Raw genomic sequence first — 25,628 nt, forward strand, 5'->3', positions numbered from 1 at the left:
CAATGTACTATACAAGTACATCTATAGAAGACTTTAAAATGTTGCTGGGTTGTTTTTTTTACCCTGTTTATTCTTGAAATACTAGAAAAAAATCTTAATACTTATAATTTTATTTTATTTGCTTGAGTATATTTTATTTTCATGGTGTAAAAGATATGAGTGATTGAAACTGGCTATGTGTGTATTGTATGTCTGTATTGTGTGTTGTATAATTGTGTATTGTCAGATGTTAGCTTAAAGAATCCTGAAGAATAAATGGAGTTTCTAGTTTAGTTTTGTATAGCTATTTCTGTAATCTTTTTTTAGTCATTTCAGTATTCCAGTGACTGAGTTGTTGAATGTCTCTACAGTGGGGCATCCCCTTCTCATTCACATGTGGCTCTCTTTCCTTCCCCAATGGGTTGTGGGCTAAATGCATCAATAAAATTCACGTGTATAGCATTCTCTGGGGATACAAGTGTATCACACAACAGTATGTGATACACTTGTATCTAAGGAAAGTATATTTTGAAGCCTAAACAGACAGTGGCCTTCTTGTTTGTAGCAGGAATTATTTTATTGCCTTGAGACTGGAGATGATTGAAATTGGAATTTCTGCTCCACAGCAGACATTTATATTTCAGCATTTGCTTTCAATTGAGTCAGAACAGAACAAAACAAAAACAAGCTTGAAGTTCTCAATTTCCTATGAAACAAAATTTTCATAAGTAATATATTTTGGATCAGTCAGACTACTCCATTTTGAAAGGTTTCATTTTAATTTTGACTTTTTTTCTTTATTGTAATGTAATATGAGATAAAATAAAATTGATTTAACAATAGAAAAGTTGCTTCAGATGCAAAAAAATGAACACATTATCTTCTGGGAAGGGTAAAAGTATTGTATGAATTACCGCTGTAGCTGTGTTGATTCCAGTATATTAGAGAGACTAGGTGGGTGACCAATAAAAGATATTACTTCACCTATCTTTGTCTAAGTTTGACACAGAACATTTCAACCTCATCACAATGCTTTGTTCAGTTTTTTCCTAAATTATATTTCACTGAACTCAATATAGAAACTTAATTTTGGTAAAATGTCCTTTTTTCCTACAAGATGTTACATGTTAATGGAAAATTTAAAACCAGCTTTATCTGTAAAACTTAAGAAGTCAGGTTTCCTGGAATTCTCTATCTACCTGTGGAATTTGTATGGCCAGAAATTTAGGTAATTGCATGTTACCAAATCAAAAAAAGGCTGCCAAAATGCTAACTAAAGAGGATTGATTTTTTTTTCAATCAGATCTTTTTTCTAATGAAAAAAATATTGTTTTAGGAACAGTTTATTTTTGTGGAAAGTTTAATTTTGGAAGTTTTCTGAATATTTTCCAAATAGGAAAAATAAAGAAAACAAAAACAAGAAGAGAAAGGTGGGGGGGTTTCAAAACTGATTTTTTTAAGCCAATCCCTTCAGTCTCATAACTTTTTAAGCCAGTCTCATGATTTTTTTAGATTCTGTATGTTATCAGTACTGCTCCTGCAATGATTCCCCTAACTCCCTCCGTACACATGCCCAGCATTTTAAATATTTCATCTTCTTTCGTCTCAGTTGTCATGGCATAGAGTGGATGGATTAGACAAGAGTACTAGATTTTAGGCCTTACAGAAGGGTGAGAAATAGATTGCTAATTGAATGATTTTGCACTGGGCTTGAGATTTGGCCATCAATGTTCCCAGCTTTTTAGGAAATATCTTCCCTCAACCCACACTCCTGTTCCTCACCTCAGGTTTTCTGGTTTAGATTGAGTAACTTTAGTGAAACAGTGGTATATGTACAAGGTGGGCAGCTTCCTAGCTCAGATGTGTTATAAGGACTTATTTTAAAATGTTATTTTCAGCAAAAATTCTGAACCTAGTTATACTCGCATGGGGACTTTTTTAAACATGCTAATTAAAATTTATCTTTTTTTTTAAAGGAACGCACTATGTGAAAAATTCTTGAGTCGACATGATCACTACATAGACGTCTACAGCTACTGGAACTATTAGCAAGTAGATACTGCCTTATTTTGTTCTTCAAGTATTAATTTAAAAATTAACAATATTCTTGCAATCAAATGTTTAATTCTGAAATGGTGGTAGGCAGTGCTTGATAAACATTATTTTAACATTTAAACAAAGAGGAGAGAAAACATTAATGATTCATTTTAAGAAATTAATAGAATTTTAGTGCAATACAATATATGGAGTGTTCCTTTCTGTCCTGCAGGATGTTGAGTTCCAACTTATTTCAAGATATCTCTGCTCATTTTAAGCTAAATGTAACCTTATTAGTTAAATTCCATTTAGATCCACTCAAGTCATTGTAGCTATTCCAGGTTTATATAACTGAGAGTAGAATTTGTCCCTGTATCATTTACTATTGCTCAGCTCAGATCTGAGAAGGTTCATTTTGTGGAAGAGAGTAAGAAATATCTTTAAGTACTAAATGCCAACAGGATCATCTGTGAAATGCCCACATATGCTCATTTTGCAATGATGTATGTTCTTTACTTGGCTAGTAAACATTAACTTTATTTTGAAAGGTTAAGTTTTAATGAATCTCAGTGCAGACAAACAATATCAACATGCCAATAGGGTTTGTTCCATTTTTATCACTAGCTTATGACATTTTCAAGGAGTGTAATATGAAAGATTATTACAGAATGTATGACATTTAGATGAGTAGGAATAAGTGAATTAGGAAATTACTGCATTGAACAGTGAGCAAGAATATATGACAGTTTGTCAGAAAAAGTTTTCCATTGTCTTTATTGCATTGTGGTATGTTCAGAGTTATTTTTTGTGCAGTTGCTTTTTTCCTTCTGAAATGTGACCTGTGTATTGTGATGAATTTGGCAGCATCAGTTTGTCTATTTTTACCTCATCTTAGAGTTTCTAAATTTTCAAAAACTTGAAGAAATTGCAGAATTGGTCCAAGGATAAATTTTACCAAATTGCCATAATTCAAATGCCATAATTCAAACTATAAAAATATGTGTGATCTAAGAAAATGTGATAAAATTTTGTACTCAAACGTAAACACTTGATACAATGGAAACTTTTGTTGCAGATGACAAAATATTCATACTGCATTTTTTAGTACTCATGTTGTTCCACACATCTTGTTTCACATCTTGTTTCCTCTAGTGATAAACTTTTATATAAGCTTGAAAAATCAGAATACAGGAAACCTTTGCAATTTATGGAATTGCTACTCATAGTTCCATGTATTTGCAGGTGGCCTGGCCTGGCCTGGGGAGGCAGCAGGGCTGTGAGCCGTACAGAACTCATAGGCTATGTCTAGACTGCAAGCCTCTTTCAAAAGAGGCTTTTTCGAAAGATACTTTAGAAAAAGCCTCTTTCGAAAAAGATCGTCTAGACTGTAAGCGGAACTTTTGAAAAAGCAAGCCGCTTTTTCGAAAGAGAGCACCCAGGCAGTCTGTTTGCATTCAAGAATGCCTTTTTTTCGAAAGAGCACTTTCGAAAAAAGGCATTCTTCCTCATGAAATTAGGTTTACCGCCATTGAAAGAAAAGCTGTGTTCTTTCGATTTAATTTCGAAAGAACGCGGCTGCAGTCTAGACGCAGGTGAAGTTTTTTTGAAAAAAGGTTACTTTTTTCGAAAAAACCCCTGAGTCTGGACACAGCCATAGTGAGTTCCCTGTGATTGCCTGTAGCTGCCAAGAGCCATGGTGACTTCCCTGTCGCTGCCAGGATCCGCAGGGAACTCACTGCAGCTGCGTTTAGAAATATGTCTTGGCATATTTTTACAGCAGTTTTAATGGCACTAGTGGTTATATAAAGACTAGCCCAGATTCTCAGCTGGATGTAAATGGATCCAGCCCATTGCGGTTAATGAAGATCTGCTGATTTACACTGGTTTAGGGAACCACTTTTATGTTTATGAAATGTAACTCAAAAACTGTATTATCTACTTGCATTGAGGTACTTAATGCTTTCCTGCCACAGATGGACTTTTTAGTTAGGCTTCATTAACAAGCCAGATGTTCTGTATTGAGGGAATTTCTGCCTCCAGCAGCATACTTCATAAGTTAGGCCCTACCTAGTGAAACTGACATCAAGGTAAAACTTTCCCCACTGAAGTCATGGTATTGGATAACTCCCCTGAATACAGAGGAGTGAATGAACCGCCTTTTGAATATAGCTAACTCCACTCGTATCTCTGTGTAAGTTAGGCAATATCTGACCTTGTATTGCTCCTAACAAAACTTTGACAGGTGCTTTTACTGTAAATTGAGAATGAAATTGCATTTTTACATTTGCCTATCGAACTTAGACAGTATGATCACACTTTCCATTCTTTTGCACTGGACTTGATTTATCATTGGATTACTTCAGGGCTACGTCTACACTGGTGGCTTCTTACGCAAGAACAGCTCTTCTTGTGCAAAAACTTGCTGAGTGTCTACACTGCACGCGCGTTCTTGCGCAAGTAAATTTATAGTACAGTGTCGGAAAACAGGGCTTCTTCCAGAAGAGTTATTCCTTTCCCCATGAGGAATAAGCCCTCTTGCACAAGAGCTCTTCCACAAGAGGGCACTGTAGACAGCAACATGAATTTCTTGTGCAAGAAACCCCTATGGCTAAAATGGCCTACAGAGCTTGGCTAAAATGGCCACACTGCCATAGACGCACTTGCACAAAAGCACATCACTTGCTCAAAAGCACATGCCGGTGTAGGCGCTCTCTTGCGGGAGACTTTTTGCGCAAGTACTCTTCCACAAAAGAGTTCTTGCTCAAGAAGCTGCCAGTGTAGACGTAGCCCAGGTTTAGATTAATGTAACTCCAATGGCTAGAACCAGCCTAAAACTGGAGTAATTGGTTTTTGAATCCAGCCCGGAGCTGTCACTACATTTATGCCAAATGGATGTAAAACATTAACATCCCACTTATGTAGGGTTTATATCCTTTTTCCATTAATTTTGCACAAGAGTAAATGACTATACAAAAAGTGCAAGTCAATGGGTTATCAAACCCCGTTATTCCTTAGCCATTAGGTCAGATCTAACAGAACTAGACCAGTTTGCACCAGCTGTGCTGTGTGTGTCCTTGGAGTTTTTGAATAAACTATTTTGTTTAATATGCAGGAAATGACAATTATTGAAGCAATAGAAATTCAAGATGTAACTAGATAGGTTTAGTCACACGGGGTAGTTTTGTTAATCTGTATCTGAGCTGCAATTCATCTACAAATTTAACATGATCAAGTTAGGACTGAATAAGGACTTAGAATGGTTATCTCATTACAAATGCAGTTTTCCCTCTGTTGGTATTCACAGCTTCTGGGAATGAGTCACCAACCCCAACTAAATCATCCCAGCCAGAGCTTTGTCAACCTGGACCTTAAAAATCTTTAAGAATGTAGATTCCACCACCTTTTTAGTTAATCTGTTGCAGTGCTTCACCACCCTCCTAGTGAAATATTTTTTCCTAATATCCAACTTAGACCTCCCCCACTGCAACTTGAGACCATTGCTCCTTGTTCTGTCATCTGTCACCACTGAGAACAGCTTCTCTCTGTCTTTTTTGGAAATCCCCCACCCCTTCTGGTACTTGAAGCTGCTATCAAATCCTCCCTCTCTTCTGCAGATGAAATAAGCCCGGTTCCCACAGCCTCTCCTCATAAATCATGTGCTGAGCCCCCTAATCATTTTCAGTGTTTTCCACTGGAGTCTAATTTGTCTACAAGCATTGTATCTGGGGGAACCCCAGAACTGGACACAACACTCCAGATGCGATCCCACCAGTGCCAAATAAAGGGAAGTAATCACTTCCTTCAGCCTGCTGGCAATTCTCCTACTGATGCAGCCCTATATGCTGTTAGCCTTCTTGGCAACAAGAACACACTGTTGACTCATATCCAGCTTCTCTTCCACAGTAATCCCAGATCCTTTTCTACAGAACTGTTAGCCAATTAGTTCCCAGCCTGTAGCAGTGAATGGGATTCTTCCATCCTAAGTGCAGGATTCTGCACTTGTCCTTATTGACACTCATCAGATTTCATTTGATGACAAACTAGGTCACTCTGGACCCTATCCCTACCCTCCAGCGTATCTACCTCTCCCCCTAACTTAATGTCATCTGCAAACTAGATAAGGGTGCAGTCCATACCGCCATCCAAATTATTAATGAAGATGTTGAACAAAACCAGCTCCAGAAGTGATCTCTAGGGCACTCTGCTTGATACCAGCTACCATCTGGATATCAGGCTGTTGATCACTACCCATGGAGTCTGATGATCTTTCTAGCCACCTTATAGTGCATCCAATCCATACTTTTTTAACTTCCTGGCAAGAATACTATGGGAGACCATATCAAAAACTTTGCTAAAATCAAGAAATATCATGTCCACTGCTTTCTCCATATCCATAGAGCCAGTTATCTGATCATAGACAGCAGTTGGATTGGTCAGGCATGACTTGCCTGTGGTGAATTCATGTTGACTGTTCCTGATCACCATCCTCTCCTCCAAGTGTTTCAAAATGGATTTTTTGAGGACCTGATCCATGATTCTTCTAGGGAGTAAGATGAGGCTGACTGTTCTGTAGTACTCTGGATCCTCCTCCTTTCCCCTTTTAAATATAGGCACTATATTTGTCTTTTTCTAATTATCTGGGACCACCAGCAATTGCAATGATTTTTTCAAAAATAATGGCCAGTGGCTCTGCAATCACATCAGCCAACTTTTTTATCACCCTTGGGTGAACTGCATCCACTTCCATGAACTTGTGCCTCTCCAGCTTTCTAAATGGTCCTTAAACTGTTCTTTCACCAGTGAGGGTTGCTCACCTCTTCCCTATACTGTGCTGTCCAATGCAGCATTCTGGGAGCTGAACATGTCTGTGAAGACCAAGGTTAAAAAAAAAGCATTTAGTACTTCAGCTTTTTCCACAACGTCTGTCACTAGATTGCCTCCCCCATTCTGTAAGAGTCCCATGCTTTCCCTGACCTTCTTCTTGTTGCTAACTTACCCATCTTGTTACCCTTCAAATCCCTTGCTAGCTGCAACTTCAATTGTGCTTTGACCTTCCTGATTAACCCACTGCATGCTTGAGCAATAATTTTATAATTCTCCCTAGTCATCTGTCCAAATTTCTACTTCTTGTAAGCTTCCTTTTTGAGATTTTTGTTATGCCAAGTTTGTCAATTACCATATCTGCCATTCTTTCTGCACGTAAGGATATTATGGACCTGTACCCTCATAAGGGTCTTTTAAAATACAGCCAGCTCTCCTGGACTCCTTTCCCCCTCATATTAGCCTCTCAGGTGATCCTGCCCATCAATTCAAGGGAATCAAATTCTTCTTTTCTGAAGTCCAGGATCTGTATCCTGAAGCTCTCCTTTCTTCCTTTTCTGCATCTTGTCTATATTTTTGCCAGACAAATATCTTCATTTACATCAGGCACGTAAAACTATGCATGAGGATGTACTTTTTTAATAGGTTGTATTGCACACTATGGGTATGTCTACACTACCCCGCTAGTTCGAACTAGCGGGGTAATGTAGGCATACCGCACTTGCAAATGAAGCCCGGGATTTTAATTTCCCGGGCTTCATTTGCATAAGCGGGGAGCCGCCATTTTTAAAACCCCGCTGGTTCAAACCCCGTGCAGCGCGACTACACGGGGCTCGAACTAGGTAGTTCGGACTAGGCTTCCTATTCCGAACTACCGGTACACCTAGTCCGAACTACCTAGTTCGAGCCCTGTGTAGCCGCACTGCATGGGGTTCGAACCAGCGGGGTTTTAAAAATGGCAGCTCCCCGCTTATGCAAATGAAGCCTGGGAAATTCAAATCCCGGGCTTCATTTGCAAGTGCGGTATGCCTACATTACCCTCCTAGTTCGAACTAGGAGGGTAGTGTAGACATACCCTATGAAACTATATACATACATTTAAAAGAATGTGGTTACGTGCAGAATTAGAGGTGACCAAGTTTCAGATTTTGAGCAATATTTTTATTTGGACTGATAGGTGGTGCTAATTATATATGAATGAGCCTGTGTATTATACTAGTCTTGGATTCTGTTGACGTATTGTTAGTTTATCAAGTATTAAGCCAAACTTCTAAAGTAACCACATTTGTAAGTTTGTACTCCATTGCATACAAACACTATTTTATCTATTCATAAACCCAGATTTGCACTCAAAATATTTGCACATGCTATATGAGTGGATGTATGTAAATGCACAAATTTTGGGGAGTGGGATTGTGCTTGAAAACTATAGGTATAAATGTAGAGGCTACTTATGGTATATAACAAAGCATAGGCCTATTTTGCACATTTTTTAAAAAATTGCTGCAACAGTGACATAGCAGGTTAGCTGTAGCCCCCTTCAGGGGACCTCCCAACAAGCTGAAAAAATTTCGTACATTGATTTGTTAAACCGATTGTTCCTTTAAAAAGAAAGGAAATAATTAAAGGAAATTTGAAGGAACAATTTGTTCCATAAATCAGTAACGACTTCTATTTCTATATCAGAATGGCATTTATAATTGTTGAGTTTAAATCCGGAAGACAGGTTCTTTGTTTGATGGGTTCTATCTTGTCTCTATCATAAAAGATAAGTGTGTAGCAATTAAATACCTTTATTATAATTTTGTCTGTTATAGATGTTCATGAATCTCACAGTTCCAGTTCAATAAATACGATGATAATCCTGGTCTATGCAAATTTTCAAACTTAATACACCTTTTTTAGAAGTCATTTGTACATATATCTGTGCTTTGACTCCTAACTAATCTGAACTAGAAATTTTTAAGAAGCTGTAAATATAGAATAATAGGTCTGATTCACCATTGTATACTATAGTTTTTACACTAATATAAGCAATGTCATCACTGGCATGCATACGGGGTGTGCCGGGGGTTCTCAGGCATACCCTAATGTGTTAGGGTTTCCAGGTGTCCTGTTTTCTACTGGATAGTCCAGTTTTTTGGGGCTCTGTCTGGTAAAAAAAATCCAGAAAATACAGGACACATGCAATGTCTGGTATTTTCTGGTTTTCCGACTGGGCGTCGGGAAGCCTGGTGAGGGGAGTGGCTGGGAGGCGGGGCACAATCAGCGCTGGGAGCCCTGGTTGCATGTGAGGAGGAGGGGCAGCCCGGTCCGTGTTCCTGCGCACTGGTCAAGTGCATGGTTTCGTGCTTCACCTGGACTTTGTGGGGGGGCGGGAGCACCCGGGATCTGCACTACCTGGGTCAGTCCCACTCCCCATCGGCTGATATGCTCCTCCCTCTCTGCCCCGTCCTGGCCAGCTGTTTGATTCTTCCCCACTTCTCCTCCCGATCTCCCCCAGGCAGTCCCGCTGTACCCAACCCCCACCCCCGCCACCAGCTCTACCTCCCATCTGCCAGTTCCTCCTCCCGATCTTCCCCAGCCAGCACCGCTGCACCCCCCGCCATCGCTGCTTCCAGTGGCTAGTTCTCCCCTCCGCCTCCTGCACTCCCCTGGCCAGCTCCACTCCTGCTGGCTGTCCTCACTTCCCCCGATCTCCCTCAGTCAGCCCCGCTCCGCCAGACCTCCTCCCCGACCGACCATCTCTGCTTCCCCTTGGCTGCCCCCCTCCCTGATCTCCCCTGGCCAGCCCCCGACCACTCCCCTGCCAGCTTGGCTTTCCCGCCCCCCCCCCTTCCTCCTAGCCAGCCTTTTAATCAGCTTCAGTACCAAATTACTGGAGGATAACTAATGTGGTTTCTTTCTTGGTCTTGTCTTGTAGTAGGAGGCTTCTGGGTACATGTCTGGCTCTGTTAATCTGTTTCCTCACTTCCTCATGCGGGTGTCGTAGTTTCAAGAATGCTTGGTGAAGATCTTGTAGGTGTTGGTCTCTGTCTGAGAGGCTGGAGCAAATGAGGTTGTACCTTGATGTCCAAGCCCAAGAAAGAAACAAACAGAACACCACTGGCCATCACCTACAGTCTTCAGCTAAAACCTCTTCAACGCATCCTCAGTGATCTACAACCCATCCTGCTAGAAGTGGGCCTCATTCTCCTTGATTGGATCCACCTGGTCATCTCCAGCCTGATCCTGGCCTGCATATTTATTCCTGCCTCTGGAAATTTCCACTACATGCATCTGACGAAGTGGGTCTTTGCCCACGAAAGCTTATGCTCCTACACTTCAGTTAGTCTATAAGGTGCCACAGGACTCCTCGTCGCTTCAACCCATCCTGGACAATTATCCCTCACTTTCACAGCCTTGGGAGGCAGGCCAGTCCTTATCCAAAGACAGCCCACCAACCTGAAGCAACTATACACCACACCACAGTAACTCCAACTCAGGAACCAATCCATGCGACAAACCTCGGTGCCAACTCCGCCCACATATCTACACCAGCAAAACCATCACAGGACCTAACCACATCAGCCACACCATCACTGGTTCATTTACTTGCACATCTACCAATGAACTATAACCCAGCATGTACCAGCAATGCCCCTCTGCTATATACGTTGGCCAAACTGGACAGTCCCTACGTAAAATAATAAATTGACACAAATCAGATATTAGGAATGGCAATATACAAAAACCTGTAGGAGAACACTTCAGTCTCCCTGGACACACAGTAGCAGATTTAAAGGTAGCCATCCTGCAGCAAAAAAACTTCAAAACCAGACTTCAAAGAGAAACTGCTGAGCTACAGTTCATCAGCAAATTTGACACCATCATTTTAGGATTAAACAAAGACTGTGAATAGCTAGCCAACTACAAAAGCAGTTTCTCCTCTCTTGGTGTTCACACCTCCAGATCAGCTGCTAGAAGTGAACCTCACCCTCCCTGACTGAATTAACCTGATTATCTCTAGCCTTATTCTGGCCTGCATATTTATACCTGCCTCTGGAAATTTCCACTACATTCATCTGACGAAGTGGGTCTTTGCCCATGAAAGCTTATGCTCCAATACATCTGTTAATCTATAAGGTTCCACAGGACTCCGTGTTTCTTTTCCAGTGGAAATAGCATACTTAGAATTCCAGAAAAGCCTTTAATAAGGTCTCTCGCCAAAGGCTCTTAAGCAAAGTAATCTGTTATAGGATAAGGGGTCCTCTCATGAACTGATAACTAGTTAAAGACAGGAAACAAAGAGGAGGACTAAATGGCCAGTTTTCAGAATGGAGAGAGGTAACTAGTGGTGTCCCCCAGGGGTATATTCTGGGACCACCTTCTCCCAAACTTCCTTCCCTGAGTGACATGGCCTAGGAGACTAGTGGGGGCCTGGTAATGACAGCAGGGGTAACCCCCACATTCATTGGTTGTGTAAGGGGGAAGCAAAGTCCCAGCCGACTTTACTCCTCACTTCCCGCCACCAGTGAGTGGAGGGGGTGACAATCACTACTGATAGCACCAGGCACTCTGCTAGTTCCCCGGACTGCATTGCTTGGGGGTGGAGGGCTTGGAGAAAGGGGTGGAACTGCCTCCTGCACTCACCAGCAATAGGAAGTAGAATGATATAGCTGGGAGCTTCTAGCACCAGGCCCCTTGCTTGTTCCCCAGAATGCCCTGTGGGACTCCCCAGAGTCCGGGGCCGGGGATGGCTCTGCCCAATGGCTGCTAGCCCCTTGCTCCTCATCCCCACAGCATTGGAGACATAAGCCCCCTTTGTGCCTTTACACATCATCACTGGAGCCAGTGGTGCTAATTATACTGGGTGTATACATGCACAGTCAGGGGAGCCAACTGACTAGCTGGGCTCCTGGCTAGTGGAGGACAGCTCCACGCTCTGAGAAGGGATGGGGCCTTGGACAGAAAGGCAGGAGTGTGGCAGCTGGCTCTTAGTGTTGCCTGGACCATGCCCAGGACTCCAACTGTGATTTAAAGAGCCTGTGACTCGAGCTGCCGCCACTGCCACATTAATAGCAGCAGTGAATGGGAGTCCTGGGCCCCTCTGAATTGCCAGGCTCCAAGGCAGTTGCCCCCTTTGCCCTGCCCCCCACATGAGCAGCATGCAACACTTCAGAAGGTGTCATAGCTGGTTTTCTATGGATACCACTGAAGGAAAACTTTAGGCACCAATGCATGTGACAAGGAGACACAGCTATAATGGAATGGACATGAGCAACACATCTCGAAGAACACCTGTTAGAAAAAGTGTTTTCCCACCTGTCCAGTAGGTGATCTCTGGTCCCTCCTTTATAAACAGCAAAATAGCTTTCAGGGCATTGTTCCACTCTGTGTTATATCATCTGCTTCTCTTTGCAAGAAGGAAAAATAGGCTTCATGTCAAGCTGTGTCCAAATTAAGTTTTTCTTATTCAGGCTGAAATTCAGAAGTTCTCAGTTGGTCCCTGATATGGGTTCAGTAGCAATGAGTTCATTGGATTCTGAGTGGCTGGTATACAGATGCTATTTAGCTGGCAGTGCTGTGTTCACCTACCCATCCCTGTGGGAGTTACATTCTTGAGTAAAAAATGAGTTTCTAAAATGTCCATTCTTTCCAGGCTCACAAACAGTGAGTACTGTTCATTCCCTCTGGGGCATCTGCTATTGGCCACTGTTGGAAGACAGGATACTGAGATAGATGGACCTTTGGTCTGACCCATTATGGGCATTTTTATGGTCTTAAATAAAATGACAGTGTAACAAGCTGGCCTTCTCCCAAGCACACAAAAGGACCCACAACCAAACCCAGAATCTCTTTCCGGTCAGTTTTATTTTCCCAACATAAGCAAAACTAACACAATCAATTCCTCAGCCCATGCTAGTCTACAGCTCCTGTGGTACTTTCCTCTTTAACTTCGTCTTTCCTGCTTTAAGGCTTCCTGCAGAAATTTTCCCACGCTTTGTTCTCAGAGCACCTTCATGCCAGACTTTAGAGGTATTTTCCCCAGCAGGTTCTCAGTGCTTCACCTGCTACATGACACTGAAAGCCTTGCAGGTGCTCCTCCTTTCTGCTTGCCTTTTTTTTACTCCTTCCTTCTACTTCCACGACAACTCTTTCCTATCACAAATGCAGATATTTCTTATCTGCTTTCATCTGATCCCTCTACTTCCCCCAATGACCCTATCCCATCTCCTAATCTCTCTGGCAACCCACTGTCATTACCTCCCTTACTCTTCTCCTTAATCTCCCACTTTTGTTTGGCTCTTCCCCTCATAACACAAGCATCTTTACTTTCTCCCATCTTTAAAAACCTACCAATTGCTAATACTCCCCATCTCCCTTTTCCTTTTTATTACTAAGCTTCTTGAATACCTTGTTTACAGTCACTATCTGAAGTTCTTCCCCTCTAGTTCCATTCTAGACCGTTTACTATGCAGTTTCTTTCACACCACTGAAGCCATGATCACTAAGGGTGCATTTACACAGCACTGTAACTCAAAATAAGATACAAAATTTTAGCTATGCAAATTGCGTTTCTTATTTCGATGCTATTTTGAAATAGCTTATTTTGTCATTTGGCGCTGTCCACACAGTGCCAAATTTCAAAATAAAGCTCTATTCTGAAATGTCCCTAATGTAGACGTGGTATCTCAATTTAGAGCCCCAGGAGGAATAACTTAGAATGGACTTGGTGAAGGGCTATTTTGAAATAGCAGAAGTGGAGCATCTACACATGCCTTATTTCGAAAGAGCTATTTCAGAACAAGTGTTGTTCTTCATGGAATGAGGTTTACAAATGCCGAAATAAGCCACCCATTATTTTGAAATAATGGGCTAGCTGTGTTGACACTCTCATAGTTATTTCGGAATAATGGATGTTATTCCAAAATAACTTTGCTGTGTAGACGCACCTCTAGTGTCCAGTCCTCTGCACTGAGACGGGACTAAGTCTTATCTAGACCATCCCTGACAGGTGTTTGTCTAACCTTTTCTTAGAAACTTCCAATGATGTAGATTCCACACCCTCCCTAAATAATTTTTTCCAGAGCTAACTACACTTATGGTTTAATAGGCATGGGTAATTTAGCAATTAAAATCATGACTCCTAGACAAAACTACTAGTAAGCAATGGAAATACCATGGAGCAAAAGGGATTCATACTTGCTGAGAGAAAAAGTATCAATATGACTGTGTCTTCCAGAATCTGGAAGTAACAGTTCCTAACAGGCCAATTGACCTGCCATTTCAGGGCTGGCAGGCTTGTTGTATTTCTTAAATGAAAGAACTGGACATCAACTTTGTTTGACAAGTCTAGCCTATGATGAAAATGACAAAAGTTGTCACCATAAATACAGCTAACAGAGGTCCCATAATTAGGCATAAAAGGACTGATTATACTCTATAGTTTCTAGATTTAAAAAAAAAGTTTGACATTGCAATGTTCTAAAACTCAATATGATAGCTCAGCTGCATGAAAAAACAGAATGCAGCATGTGAATTGACTTATACACTATTGGAAGAGATTAATTATTGGAGGAGAAGGAGAATGTGGTTATGTCTACACTACAGCATTATTTTGAAATATCTTATTTCGAAATAACACGTCTACACACAAAATGCATTTAGAAATAGTGCGTCCACAATGAGTGGATGCTGAATCGCATTTAAGGCTGGCTGGAACCAGACCCGGCAGGGCATCAGGTCAGGAGTTACTTTGTATGGCTGCTGCTTGAGGCTATTTGAGGCCTGTGCTTAAAGGGACTCCCCCCCCCCCCCCCTTCCCCGGACAGCCGGTTCTCAGCTTTCCCTGATTGCTTGCCTACCTTGATGAGGGACATCAAAGCATTTTGTCTCTGAGTGTTCTGGTTGCCCTCACTTGGGGCACCACAGCACTCTGCAACATGGAGTCAGAGCTGCCCCTGGTCACTCTGGTGCTTCTCGTGGATGCTTTGCTGTGAGCCTAAATGCACTTTCTGCAGGCTGCCATCCGGGAGGTCCATCAGGGGGCTTTCAGTATCTAGGAGGCCTATGGGAGAGCTTCCACCCTGACGAGCACTAAGAGCCTCCCTGGTCTGCCCCACTGGGGGCTTGTGTCTCATTCCTCCCTCACGTCCTTCCACTTACACCTCCCTAGACCCCCTTCCTGATGTCAAATAAAAGACACGTATGTTCAAAAATAGAAACTGGGTTTATTGAACAAAACTGGAGGTGGGGGGGAATGAAACTCTGGTGAGACTGGGGAAAGGAGGCGGGATAAGGGAGAAGAGAGAGTGGAAGAGGGGAGGGAGAAATCTGGGAGGAGGGAGCTGGAAGGGGGAAGCAAGGGGAAGAAGGGGGAGGGGAAGCGCAGAGTTGGGGGATCTCGCCAGACCAACTTGATTTTCATGTGAACCTCCTCCTGGGTTCGTATGTGGCATTTGGTGGCCAGGCTAGCAGTTATCCTGCCATAGACGGCTGTGTTCCTCCATCTAGTGCAGAGATCATGAAAGTTGGGGGCATCCCCCCCAAACCTGAATATGGTCTATGATCTCCACCGTGGACCAGGAAAGTGCCCGCCTTCTCCGGGCTCTGGCAGGTTCCTGGGAGCTGGCAGACTGCTCCTGGGGAGCGGAGGAGGGCTGACTGCCAGTGGCTTTCTGGCCCATATTTTGGGGCCACTGGGTCAGGGGCAGTGACTGCTGGCTCTGGGTTGGCAGGCTTGGAGCTGGCACAGGTACCGTGGCCAGAGTCAACCCCTTTAAGGGCTCCAGGGAGGGGGGAAGGAGAGGAGTGTTCTTGTTTGAGGCTGGAGTGGCCACCAGGGCACCCTGGGAAGGCTGGAGGCCCCCTATTTCAATATAAGTGTCTACACAGCACTTAATTCAAAATAGCTATTTCGAATTTGGCATTATTGCTCATGGAATGAGATTTACAAAATTCAAAATAAGCGCTCTACTATTTTGAATTAATTTTGAAATAGCGGTTTGGCTGTGTAGATGCTAATAAAATTATTTCGAAATAATGGCTGTTATTTTGAAATAACTTTGCTGTATAGACATACCCCATGAGAATGAAGAAAATATATGTGACCCTCTGTCAGGGCTGGCCTTACCATGAGGCGAACTGAGGTGGCTGCTTTAGGTGCCAGACTTTGGGGAGGGCGCCAGTAGGACCCAGAGAATTGACACCTTTCAAAGTTTTGGCCCAAGCAAGGGGCATGGGGACGTCATTTGAGCTCCCCGCTTCAGGTGCCAAAATGTTGGGGTCTGGCCCTGCCCTCTGTTGATGGGAGAAAACATTAGCTATTTTAAAGTAAGATTAATACAGCTGCTCCCCGAGTTGCGAATGGTCGAGTTATGACCTTTCACACTTAGACCAAAGCTCCCATGGTGCGGTCGTAAAGACGGTCCTCGAGTTATGAACGTGACCCATGCTCATGAACAGCACGGTCGCGTGTAACCCAATGGGGTCCGAGTTATGAACAGCTCGAGTTATGGCCAAGTGTTTGGTCCGTAACTCGTTCATAGCTCGGAGAGAGGCTTTAACAAGTGCTGTTTTGAATTTTCAGGACCACTTTTTTTTTATAGCCCATGAATGGGAAATGATGATTCCTGCAGCCTTCAGTGAAAATGATTCTCTTAGATCCCTTGCCATTGGATTCACAGATTTCAAAATACATTTTTAGGCCTGATAGGATTAGATTTTAGTCAGTAAGTTTTAGTAAACATCAATTTCACCATATATGCAACCCAACAAAGAAATTTCCATTGATGATGATAGCAATTTAAAGATAGGCAAAGTTAGAAAAACACTGCATGATAACTCAGTGGATTGACGGGTATTTACTTTGTATATTTTGACATGTGATGTTGACAGTTTGTGTTTTAATAATTATGAAACTTGACTTTATGAATTGCAGAGTCTGATACCCATATTGTATGACTCCCTTATAATTTCCCACAATAGTGAACATTTAAATTGAAAAAAAATTGAAAAGCCTATACACCATAATTTGCATAATTGTGAATATTTAAATAAATTTAAAAATATTTAAAATAAACATAAGTCAAAATTATACAAAAATATTTTTTTCTAATTTAATTAAGTCTCATGAATTTATGAGGTTGATTGTATTTATTCTCTGCTTTTTCCATAACTTCAAAGATGATCATAATTATACTTAGAATTCATTCTTTCCATCTGCATGGGGTAAATTCATGATTGATATGACACCACTGGAGTTTTCCACCTGAATTGAATTTTGCCCATTTAGCCAAATTGTAAACCTGGTCAAATTCAGAAGTGATGTAAATGGTGATGATGTGTATATGTTTAATTGGTCAGAACATGAAATAAATGTAACTTGGTTAATTTGGTATTCAGAGAAGTAATATAAAAAACACTTACATGATGGAGCGGTGTGTGTAAGGAAGAAGTACATAGCTGGAAAAGCAACCAACAGGAGGATGTAAGTGAAACCACTTCTCTCCTCCCTCAGTGTGTGCACACATACACATACTTCATTTTACAACCTGCCTCTCTGTCTTTTTTCTCTCCCCACTACCACTAGCTGATCATGTGCCTGCGAAACCATGTACTGTTGGTCTGAAAGTGCTTCTGGAAGTTACACAAGGAAAAAGGAGCTTTCCTCTGAGATGTGCCCCTGCATGTGTTCTGCTCTCCTTGTTGCATATCAAAGGAAACCACATAGGACTTAATTTTAGTGTACCTGGGCACAGAACACAGCCGATCTGCCCTTGCCCTGAGGGCTGGCATATTAAACAGGACTGATCTAAGATGATGATCACACCCATGTATTTTTAATGCACAGTTTAGTTTCATAAACAGTGAAGGGGATACTTTTCTGCCTTAACATAGACTGTTGCCCTATTTTGATAGTGATCCCATGGAGCCCTGTATTGGCAATATAGATGCATATCAGGCAGGCAAAGGTAGTAGTTCGGTTTCTAACTCTCTATTCCTTTTTTATAGTGGTTGTTATTACTTTGAGACCTTCCAGGCATTTTTTAGGTAGTGAAATGGAAAACTAATATCTCCTGGAAATGTTACAGTTCTCATACTAAACTCAGACTGACCAGCATTACAGGAAAGGGCAGCTCCCAACAGCTTCCAAAACAGATTGATGATTGGTGATGCATGCAAATAATAGATACAGCAATCTTTATAAAGGAAAAATATGACGGTTTTTTGGCCAATGATGGTCTTCTCAATTTATCCTAAAATTATTGGGGAAATTGAGGGTGACAAGAGCTGCTTAACTAGAAAAAGAGGAAAATTGCAAATGGTGAAACATACATTCATAAAAAACAGGCCTTGAAAAAGCAAGAAAATTGGAATATGCTGCCTTCAGGATTACTGAGTAAATAGAAAGTGAATCAAAACAAGTCATTCCTCAATAGTATGTGTCGCAATTGAGCAATAATAACATTTAAATTAACTGCTCTCATTCCTGTGAATTTTTTTGTAAGACTAGATGGTATATAACATTCATCTTGCCTTTTGGTGACTTTTTGGGTTCTCTTTGTCTCATTAATCTAATTAAATTGGAACCTCTGTGTTCATAGAATCATAGAGCTGGAAGAGACCTCAAGAGGTCATCAAGTCCAGCCTCTGCCCAAGACAGGACCAATCCCAACTAAATCAACCCAGCCAGGACCCTGTTAAGCTGAGACTTAAAAACCTCCAAGGATGGAGATTCCACTACCTCCCTAGGTAACCTATTCTAGGACTTTACCACCCTCCTAATGAAATAGTTTTTCTAATGTCCAACTTAGACCTCTCCCACTATAACTTGAGACCATTGCTCTTTGTTCTGTCATTTGTCACCATTGAGAACAGACTCGCTCCATCCTGTCTGGAATCTCTCTTCAGGAAATTGAAGGCTGCTATCAAATCCCTCTTTACTCTTCTCTTCTGCAGACTAAACAAACCCAAATCCCTCAGTCTCTCCTCATAGGTCATGCTCTCCAGCCCCCTAATCATTTTGGTCACCCTGTGCTGTACCCTCTCCAATGTGTCCACATCCTTTCTATAGTGGGGGACCAGCACTGGACACAGTACTCTAGGTGTGGCCTCACCAGAGCTGAATAAAGGGGAATAATCACTTCTCTAGATCTGCTGGCAATGCTCTTTCTAATGCAACCTAATATGTCATTAGCCTTCTACAAGGCTACAAGGGCACACTGTTGACTCATATCCAGCTTCTCATCCACTGTAATCCCCAGGTCCTTTTCTGCAGAACTGCTACTTAGCCATTTGGTCCCCAGCCTGTAACAATGCTTGGGATTCTTCTGTCCCAAGTGCAGGACTCTACACTGGTCCTTGCTGAACTTCATCAGATTTCTTTTGGCCCAATCTTCTAATCTGTCCATGTCACTCTGGACCCTATCTCTGCCCTCCAGTGTATCTACCTCTCCCCCTAGCTTAGTGTCATCCACAAACTTGCCGAGGGTACAATCCATCCCCTCATCTAGGTCATTAATAAAAATGTTGAACAAAACCGGCCATAGAACCGATCTTTGGGGCACTCCACTAGAAACCAACTGCCAACCTGACATTGAGTCGTTGATCACTACGTGTTGGGCCCAACAGTCTAGCCAGCTTTCTATCCATCTTACAGTCCATTTATCCAATCCATGCTCCCTTAACTTGCTGGCAAGAATATTGTGGGAGACCATATCAAAAGCTTTGCTGAAGTCGAGGTATATCACATCCACTGACTTTCCCATATCCACAGAGCCAGTTACCTCAGCATAGATGCTAATCAGATTGGTCAGGCATGACTTGCCCTTTATGAATCTATGTGGACACTTTCCCCTCTTCCAACTGCCTCAAAATGGATTCTTTGAGGATCCCCTCCATGATTTTTCCGGGGACTGAGGTAAGGCTAACTGGTCAGTAGTTCCCTGGTTTGTCCTTTTTCCCTTTTTTAAAGATGGGCACTGCATTTGCCTATTTCCAATCATCCGGGATCTCTCCCGATCTCCTAGGGTGGATGGCAGGCGAGGGCCGGGTGTTTGAGCAGCCCTGCACAGCCGCCATCCGGCAGGTACACAAAGGGGTGAACATCTGGGAGGCCCTGAAGGACATGTTCTCCCAGGCCCCACAGTAGGGTTGCTTCTGTCTCCCGTCTACATCCCTCTCCCATTCCTAGCCCTTCCCTCTCCCCCTTCCCTCACCTCCCAATAAACAAAACAGTTTTGTTTCAAGAAGAATAAACTGAATTTGTATTTACAATAGGGAAGAAGGGTGGGCAGTAGGAGGGGACTCTCAACTGGGAGGGGGAGGGGCTCTCAACTGGGAGGGAGAAGAGGCAGGGGCTCTCAACTGGATGCGGAGGCCTCGGCGTCCTTCAGGCTGGGTCGAGACAGGCAGCAGGGGAAGGTGGGCAGGACGGGCTGCAGCAGGAGGGGGCATGGCAACGGCAGCAGGAGGGGCAGCAAGGGGGCAGATGTGACGTCAGGGTGGAGATCGTGTCGCACATCCTGTTGCACCTGTGGAGGAACTGCCCACATGCTTGCTGCTGCCACTCCAGGTCGGCCTGCAGCTTGGTGGTGACCTTCATCCTTTCCATGGCCTGGACTTGCCGCCGGAGGAGCTGGTCATGCTGCCTGGCCCACTGGACTGGTGCCTGGGTGGTTGGTGCCACTGCCGCAGGGATGGAGGGTCCCTCACTCCTGGGTGGTCCTGCTGCAGAGAACACAGAAAACAATGAGGCGGTCAGTCAGCCCTGCCCACACTGTCCCTGAACCCTGTGCCCTCCACCCTGAGTCCCATATGACACCACACAACTGTGGCTTGGGCCCAATCGGTCCCCTGTGTGTATGTTTGCATAAAGGACTAGCTCAAAATCCCTGGAGTGAAGTGATCCTCCATGGATTGTAACCCTTAGGAGACATCACTATGAATGAAGACCCCTTTGTCTGTGCCCTGGCCACTCGGCATGCAGTGTGTGTCTGTGTAGCACTGTGCACACTCCCTCCCCAAGGTAGAACACATGGCTTCTACTCTTGTCACTGTCTGTGAGCACACACCATTGATGCTGTAGTCATGTTTGCATGCACATCCCCACATTGCATGGGAGCAAGTGTGGAAGATGAGGTCTGGGTTCTCGGACTACTGTCAATTGATTTCCTCGGAGACAGAGCCAGGGCTACTGGGGAGTGTACCGTCCCTGCAGCAAGACTCAAGTGGCCAGAGGCCCTGGCTGGCTGCTTCCCCACTCCCCCTTCCCCCAGCCCTCAGACAAGTAGCCCAGAGAAGTGTGTGGCCACAGTGAGGGGCTTTCCTCGGGGGGCAGCCGAGGGGCCGGGAGCAGCTGAGGGGCTCTGTGGGGGCCGCGCACACAGGGCTGGCTCACTGCAGTTTTCCCAGGAGCAGATGCTGTGTCGCATGGGCAAGCATGGCTGCATGTTGTGTGTGTGCGACACCCTTCGGGAGGTGTGGGGTCTGGCCTGTGCCCTTGGGGCCTTGGCTGCTTTCAGCTGGAATCCCCCATTCCTCCTCCGGGGCAGGACGTGTCTGAGCAGCAGGGTCCCAGGCGTGCCCTGGAGCTGCCTGCCGTGTCCACATGCCACACAGTCAGGCTGCATGAGGTTGCACGTGCTGCATACTGCTGCATGGCATGCAACTCGAACTGCCTGAGTGATGCTCCCTCCCCCTCCCCCTGGGCACCCGACTCCCCCACCCTTGCAAGTGAGAAGCGCAACACTCACCGGAGGATCTATCGCTGGCCTCGGATGAGGCCCAGGAGACATCCTGGCTGCTGGGCACTGGCTCCAGATGGAGGCTGATGGGGTGTCCCTCACCCTCGTCCTCGGAGCTGGTGGTCAGGCCACCCTCCTCCTCCAGGTCAGGCATCCTGACCACTGGGGTGTGCAGTCCCATGTCCACCGCCGGCGAGGACTCTTGGACTGCTGTCTCGCTGAGTATGGTGGGCAGCCAGTCGTAGCGGGGGCAGGTATCAGCTCCTGCCCCCTTGCTGCCACCACTCCAGGTCGGCCTGCAGCTTGGTGGTGACCTCCATCCTCTCCATGGCCTGGACTTCCTGCCAGAGGAGCAGGTCACGCTGCTTGGCCCACTGGACTGGTGTCTGGGTGGTTGGTGCAGCTCCAGGTGCACCACCTGGACATAGCCCAGGTGCAGTTCCTTGACTTTGGCCCGGACTTGTATAAGGGTCTGGACTAGATGTCCCTGGTCTGAGAGCACCTGAGCCATGCGGCTGAAAATGTCCATGTTGCAGCGACAGGCACAGGGGTCATGGAGAGCTTCCACAGGTCCAGAAGGGCCTCCACCTCAGACCCGGACCAGCAAGAGGCACGCTGCTTGGTGCCCTTTCCTTACTGCTGTGAGCCCTGGGTTGGCTCCTGGGATGGGGGTGTAGGCTCACGGGCTGACTGAGGGGCAGACATACCTGCAGAGCTGCAATGCAGAGCCGTGTGCTGGAGCTGTCCTCCTCTGTTGCTGCTGCTGCTGTGTGGCGTCTGCAGGCTGCGTATGTTTTCAAGGGGGCGGTCCAGCAATCAGGAAATAGCAAGTTGTGAGTGCCGGTAAGGAGCATCCAAGTGGCCACCTGCATTTTTTCCTGGGAGGCCAGTTTTTGCACAAAATCTCTTGGCTGCCTGTCCACACTGCCCTCTTGTGCAAGAATGCTTGCGCAAGAAGGCTTCTTCCTCATACGGAGCATCAGAGCTCTTGTGCAAGAAGCCGTGTTTTCCAACACTGTACTGTAAGTTTACTTGCACAAGAATGCGTGTGCAGTGTAGACGCTCAGCAAGTTTTTGCGCAAGAACGGCTGTTTTTCTATACTCAAAAAGCAAACATATAGTTTAGTCTACCATTATATTTACTTTACATTAAAGGAAATAATAAAAAATTAACAAAAACCTATATATGAGAGCATTGTGTTTGTATATTTTCTGTAATGGTGAGTGGTAATTGAGAATAAAGGACTTAAATATCTGTTATAATGCTGATAGTTCATTCCCCTAAAGCCGTCAGATTCATGGGTATGTGAAAGGGATGGCTGGCTGGCCATGGTGCTGGGAGCTCAAGAGCAGTCAAGGATAATATGAATCAATGAAGCTTTAAACTTGTCTTAATCGATTTATATTCTGTCTCAGCAGGTAATATTTTAGCCATATATATGTGCATGCATAGAGATATGGATGGAGGGAGCCTCACCTCCATGCACTGTTAAACAATGTATATTTGTACACTTTCTATGTCTGTCTTCCCTTGTTGAACTCCTGGGGAAAGCAGCTGTAATTTTCTTTATGCCAGGTGGCATATAAAAAGTGAGCATTTCTGAGATTGGGCCTGAATGCATGGCAAACTCTGAAGTCTAAATGCAAGGTGTTTGAACAATAGAAAAGTTTATTAAAAAATGTGTTTATTGGTGAAAACTCCCTCCCACCTTTGATATTTTAAAATTACTAAATCGGTTTTTTTTTCCAGATGAATTAATCTTGAAAAAATATTTGTTTATTGTCAGGTGAAGTATAAACAGGAGAAATTTCAGCACAGACTATTAATTTATGTTGCAAGGTTGTAAAAACTGGAAAAATAAATAGAGGCTTATAATGGAGCCTCCTTATATATAACTGTAGCATCACAAACACGATACTGTGACTGTAAATGCTTAGCCCTCATTTCAGGGACAAAGAATATTTTACTTTGTGAATAAAAAACCAGTGTGGGTAAGCAAAGAAATACACTGCTGAGAACCTATATACTTTTTCCTGCTGACTTAACCAAAAATGTGGCACTGAAATGATTCCCATGGAAGAATGCAGTTGACATTATGGTCAACAATAAAAATAAAGAATAAAAGCAGCAGAAGTGGCTAGAGTACAAAATAGTCTTGGCTGTCAAACAGATAGCTATATTATCTTTCTGTCCACTTACAATTATTAGATAAATCATAATATTTTATTAATAATAATAAGAATTATAGCTGTCATGTCTAAAGAGCTTTGGGTTCTTTAATTATATCAATAGGCCAGCATATCTCAGTAACTACCAGGCTGGAAATGGCCAACTTGTAAATGATCTGAATGATGCACAAAACTACTCAACTACAATAAAATGTATAAACAAAGCAAAACAGTTGTGGCCATTAAGTGCCGGGAATATACTTTTAGGGAAGAGGGCTTTTGGCTTGGGGAAATTTAGAGGGATGTTGTTATTAGGTTTGCTTGTTTGTTTCTTTTTTTGTTTGTTGACTGCAGCCATGTGCTCAGCTTTATACATACACAGTTCATATGCCAGAGATCAGGATATATAGTAAAAAATAAAAACTACAAGGAGAAATCTTGGCCCAATAAAGTCAATGGCAAACTTCCACTGACTTCAATAAAGTTGAAGGTTAATAGTTCAGAGATATATGCATAATACTATGAGTAAAAGTACAAGCTCAAATCAACTACAGTAATACCAAGGAAAAAGCCTTGAGACAGAAGGAGTTTGAAAGAAGAAATTGGAAGAAGTCTTAACCAACCAACCAACCAACCAACCAACCAACCAACCAACCAACCAACGGGTACTTATTGAGGTGTAAATTGTTCTTATCAGCCTCTTGTAACTTGAACAATCTAATTCACTATAGGTATGTCTACACTACCCCCCTAGTTCGAACTAGGAGGGTAATGTAGGCATACCGCACTTGCAAATGAAGCCCGGGATTTGAATTTCCCGGGCTTCATTTGCATAAGCGGGGAGCCGCCATTTTTAAAACCCCGCTGGTTCGAACCCCGTGCAGCGCGGCTACACGGGGCTCGAACTAGGTAGTTCGGACTAGGCTTCCTATTCCAAACTACCGGTACACCTCGGAATAGTTCGGAATAGGAAGCCTAGTCCGAACTACCTAGTTCGAGCCCCGTGTAGCCGCGCTGCACGGGGTTCGAACCAGCAGGGTTTTAAAAATGGCAGCTCCCCGCTTATGCAAATGAAGCTCGGGAAATTCAAATCCCGGGCTTCATTTGCAAGTGCGGTATGTCTACATTACCCTCCTAGTTCGAACTAGGGGGGTAGTGTAGACATACCCTATTTTTTTCTTTTTTTTTCTTTTCTTCCCTCCTCCCTCACCCTACCTCCCATCCCCACCCCCACCCCGCTCTCCCTGCCTTCCCTTATTTATTCTCGAATCTGGACTTTTAATACTCCAGTCATCTGAAGAAGTTGGTTGTGCCTACGAAAGCTCATGACACCATCTACATGTTTTGTTGGTCTTTAAGGTGCTGGTAGACTATTCATTGTTTTTTAAATTTTTCTAGAAAAAATTATATTGTGGAAGGCATGACACCAGGGAAGGATTCACAAAGAGATGTTAGAAAGGAGGAGTAAATGGAGAGTAGAAGGACCCTTGGAAGTTAAGGTTCAAGTCCTCAAGTAAATTTATATCATCACAGTTGTCCCAATGTCCAAATGAGAGTAGTGCTTAGATTGAAGAGTAGTTGTGGGTGATAGTGGTGGAATAAGGGGTGCACGTTCAAAACTTAGCCAACAGCAGTGGAAACCTCTTTTGAGGATATCTGCTTCAGATTATCAGGATGGTAGGGGTCTTCCTGGACTCCTCGCTGCTATTTGTTGCACATATAGAAAGACATGTTAGAAAGATTGTCTTCCACCTGTATTCATTTAGGAGATCTTTATCTCACTTGACATATAGAGAACTGTCCACAGTGATCCATACATTTGTAATTTCCAGGCTTAGTTATTACCACACACTTACTTAGTACTTAATAGTTCTTAGGATATGAATAATGATG

At 43.5% G+C, this 25,628-nt stretch overlaps 1 protein-coding gene across 1 annotated transcript in view; it reads left to right on the plus strand.

Annotated features, from left to right (window-relative positions):
• The window catches only part of LRRC7 (leucine rich repeat containing 7), a 399,063-nt gene that overhangs the window by 93,073 nt on the left and 280,362 nt on the right, over positions 1-25,628 (plus strand). Inside the window, exon 2 of the mRNA XM_075936231.2 lies at positions 1,956-2,031. Coding sequence (XP_075792346.2) covers position 2,031 — 1 coding nt within the window. The 5' untranslated portion in view covers positions 1,956-2,030. The remainder of the gene's footprint in view (positions 1-1,955; positions 2,032-25,628) is intronic.

Source organism: Pelodiscus sinensis, chromosome 9 (genome assembly GCF_052426305.1).
Source record: "Pelodiscus sinensis isolate ZL-2025 chromosome 9, ASM5242630v1, whole genome shotgun sequence".
NCBI classification, from domain to species: domain Eukaryota; kingdom Metazoa; phylum Chordata; order Testudines; family Trionychidae; genus Pelodiscus; species Pelodiscus sinensis.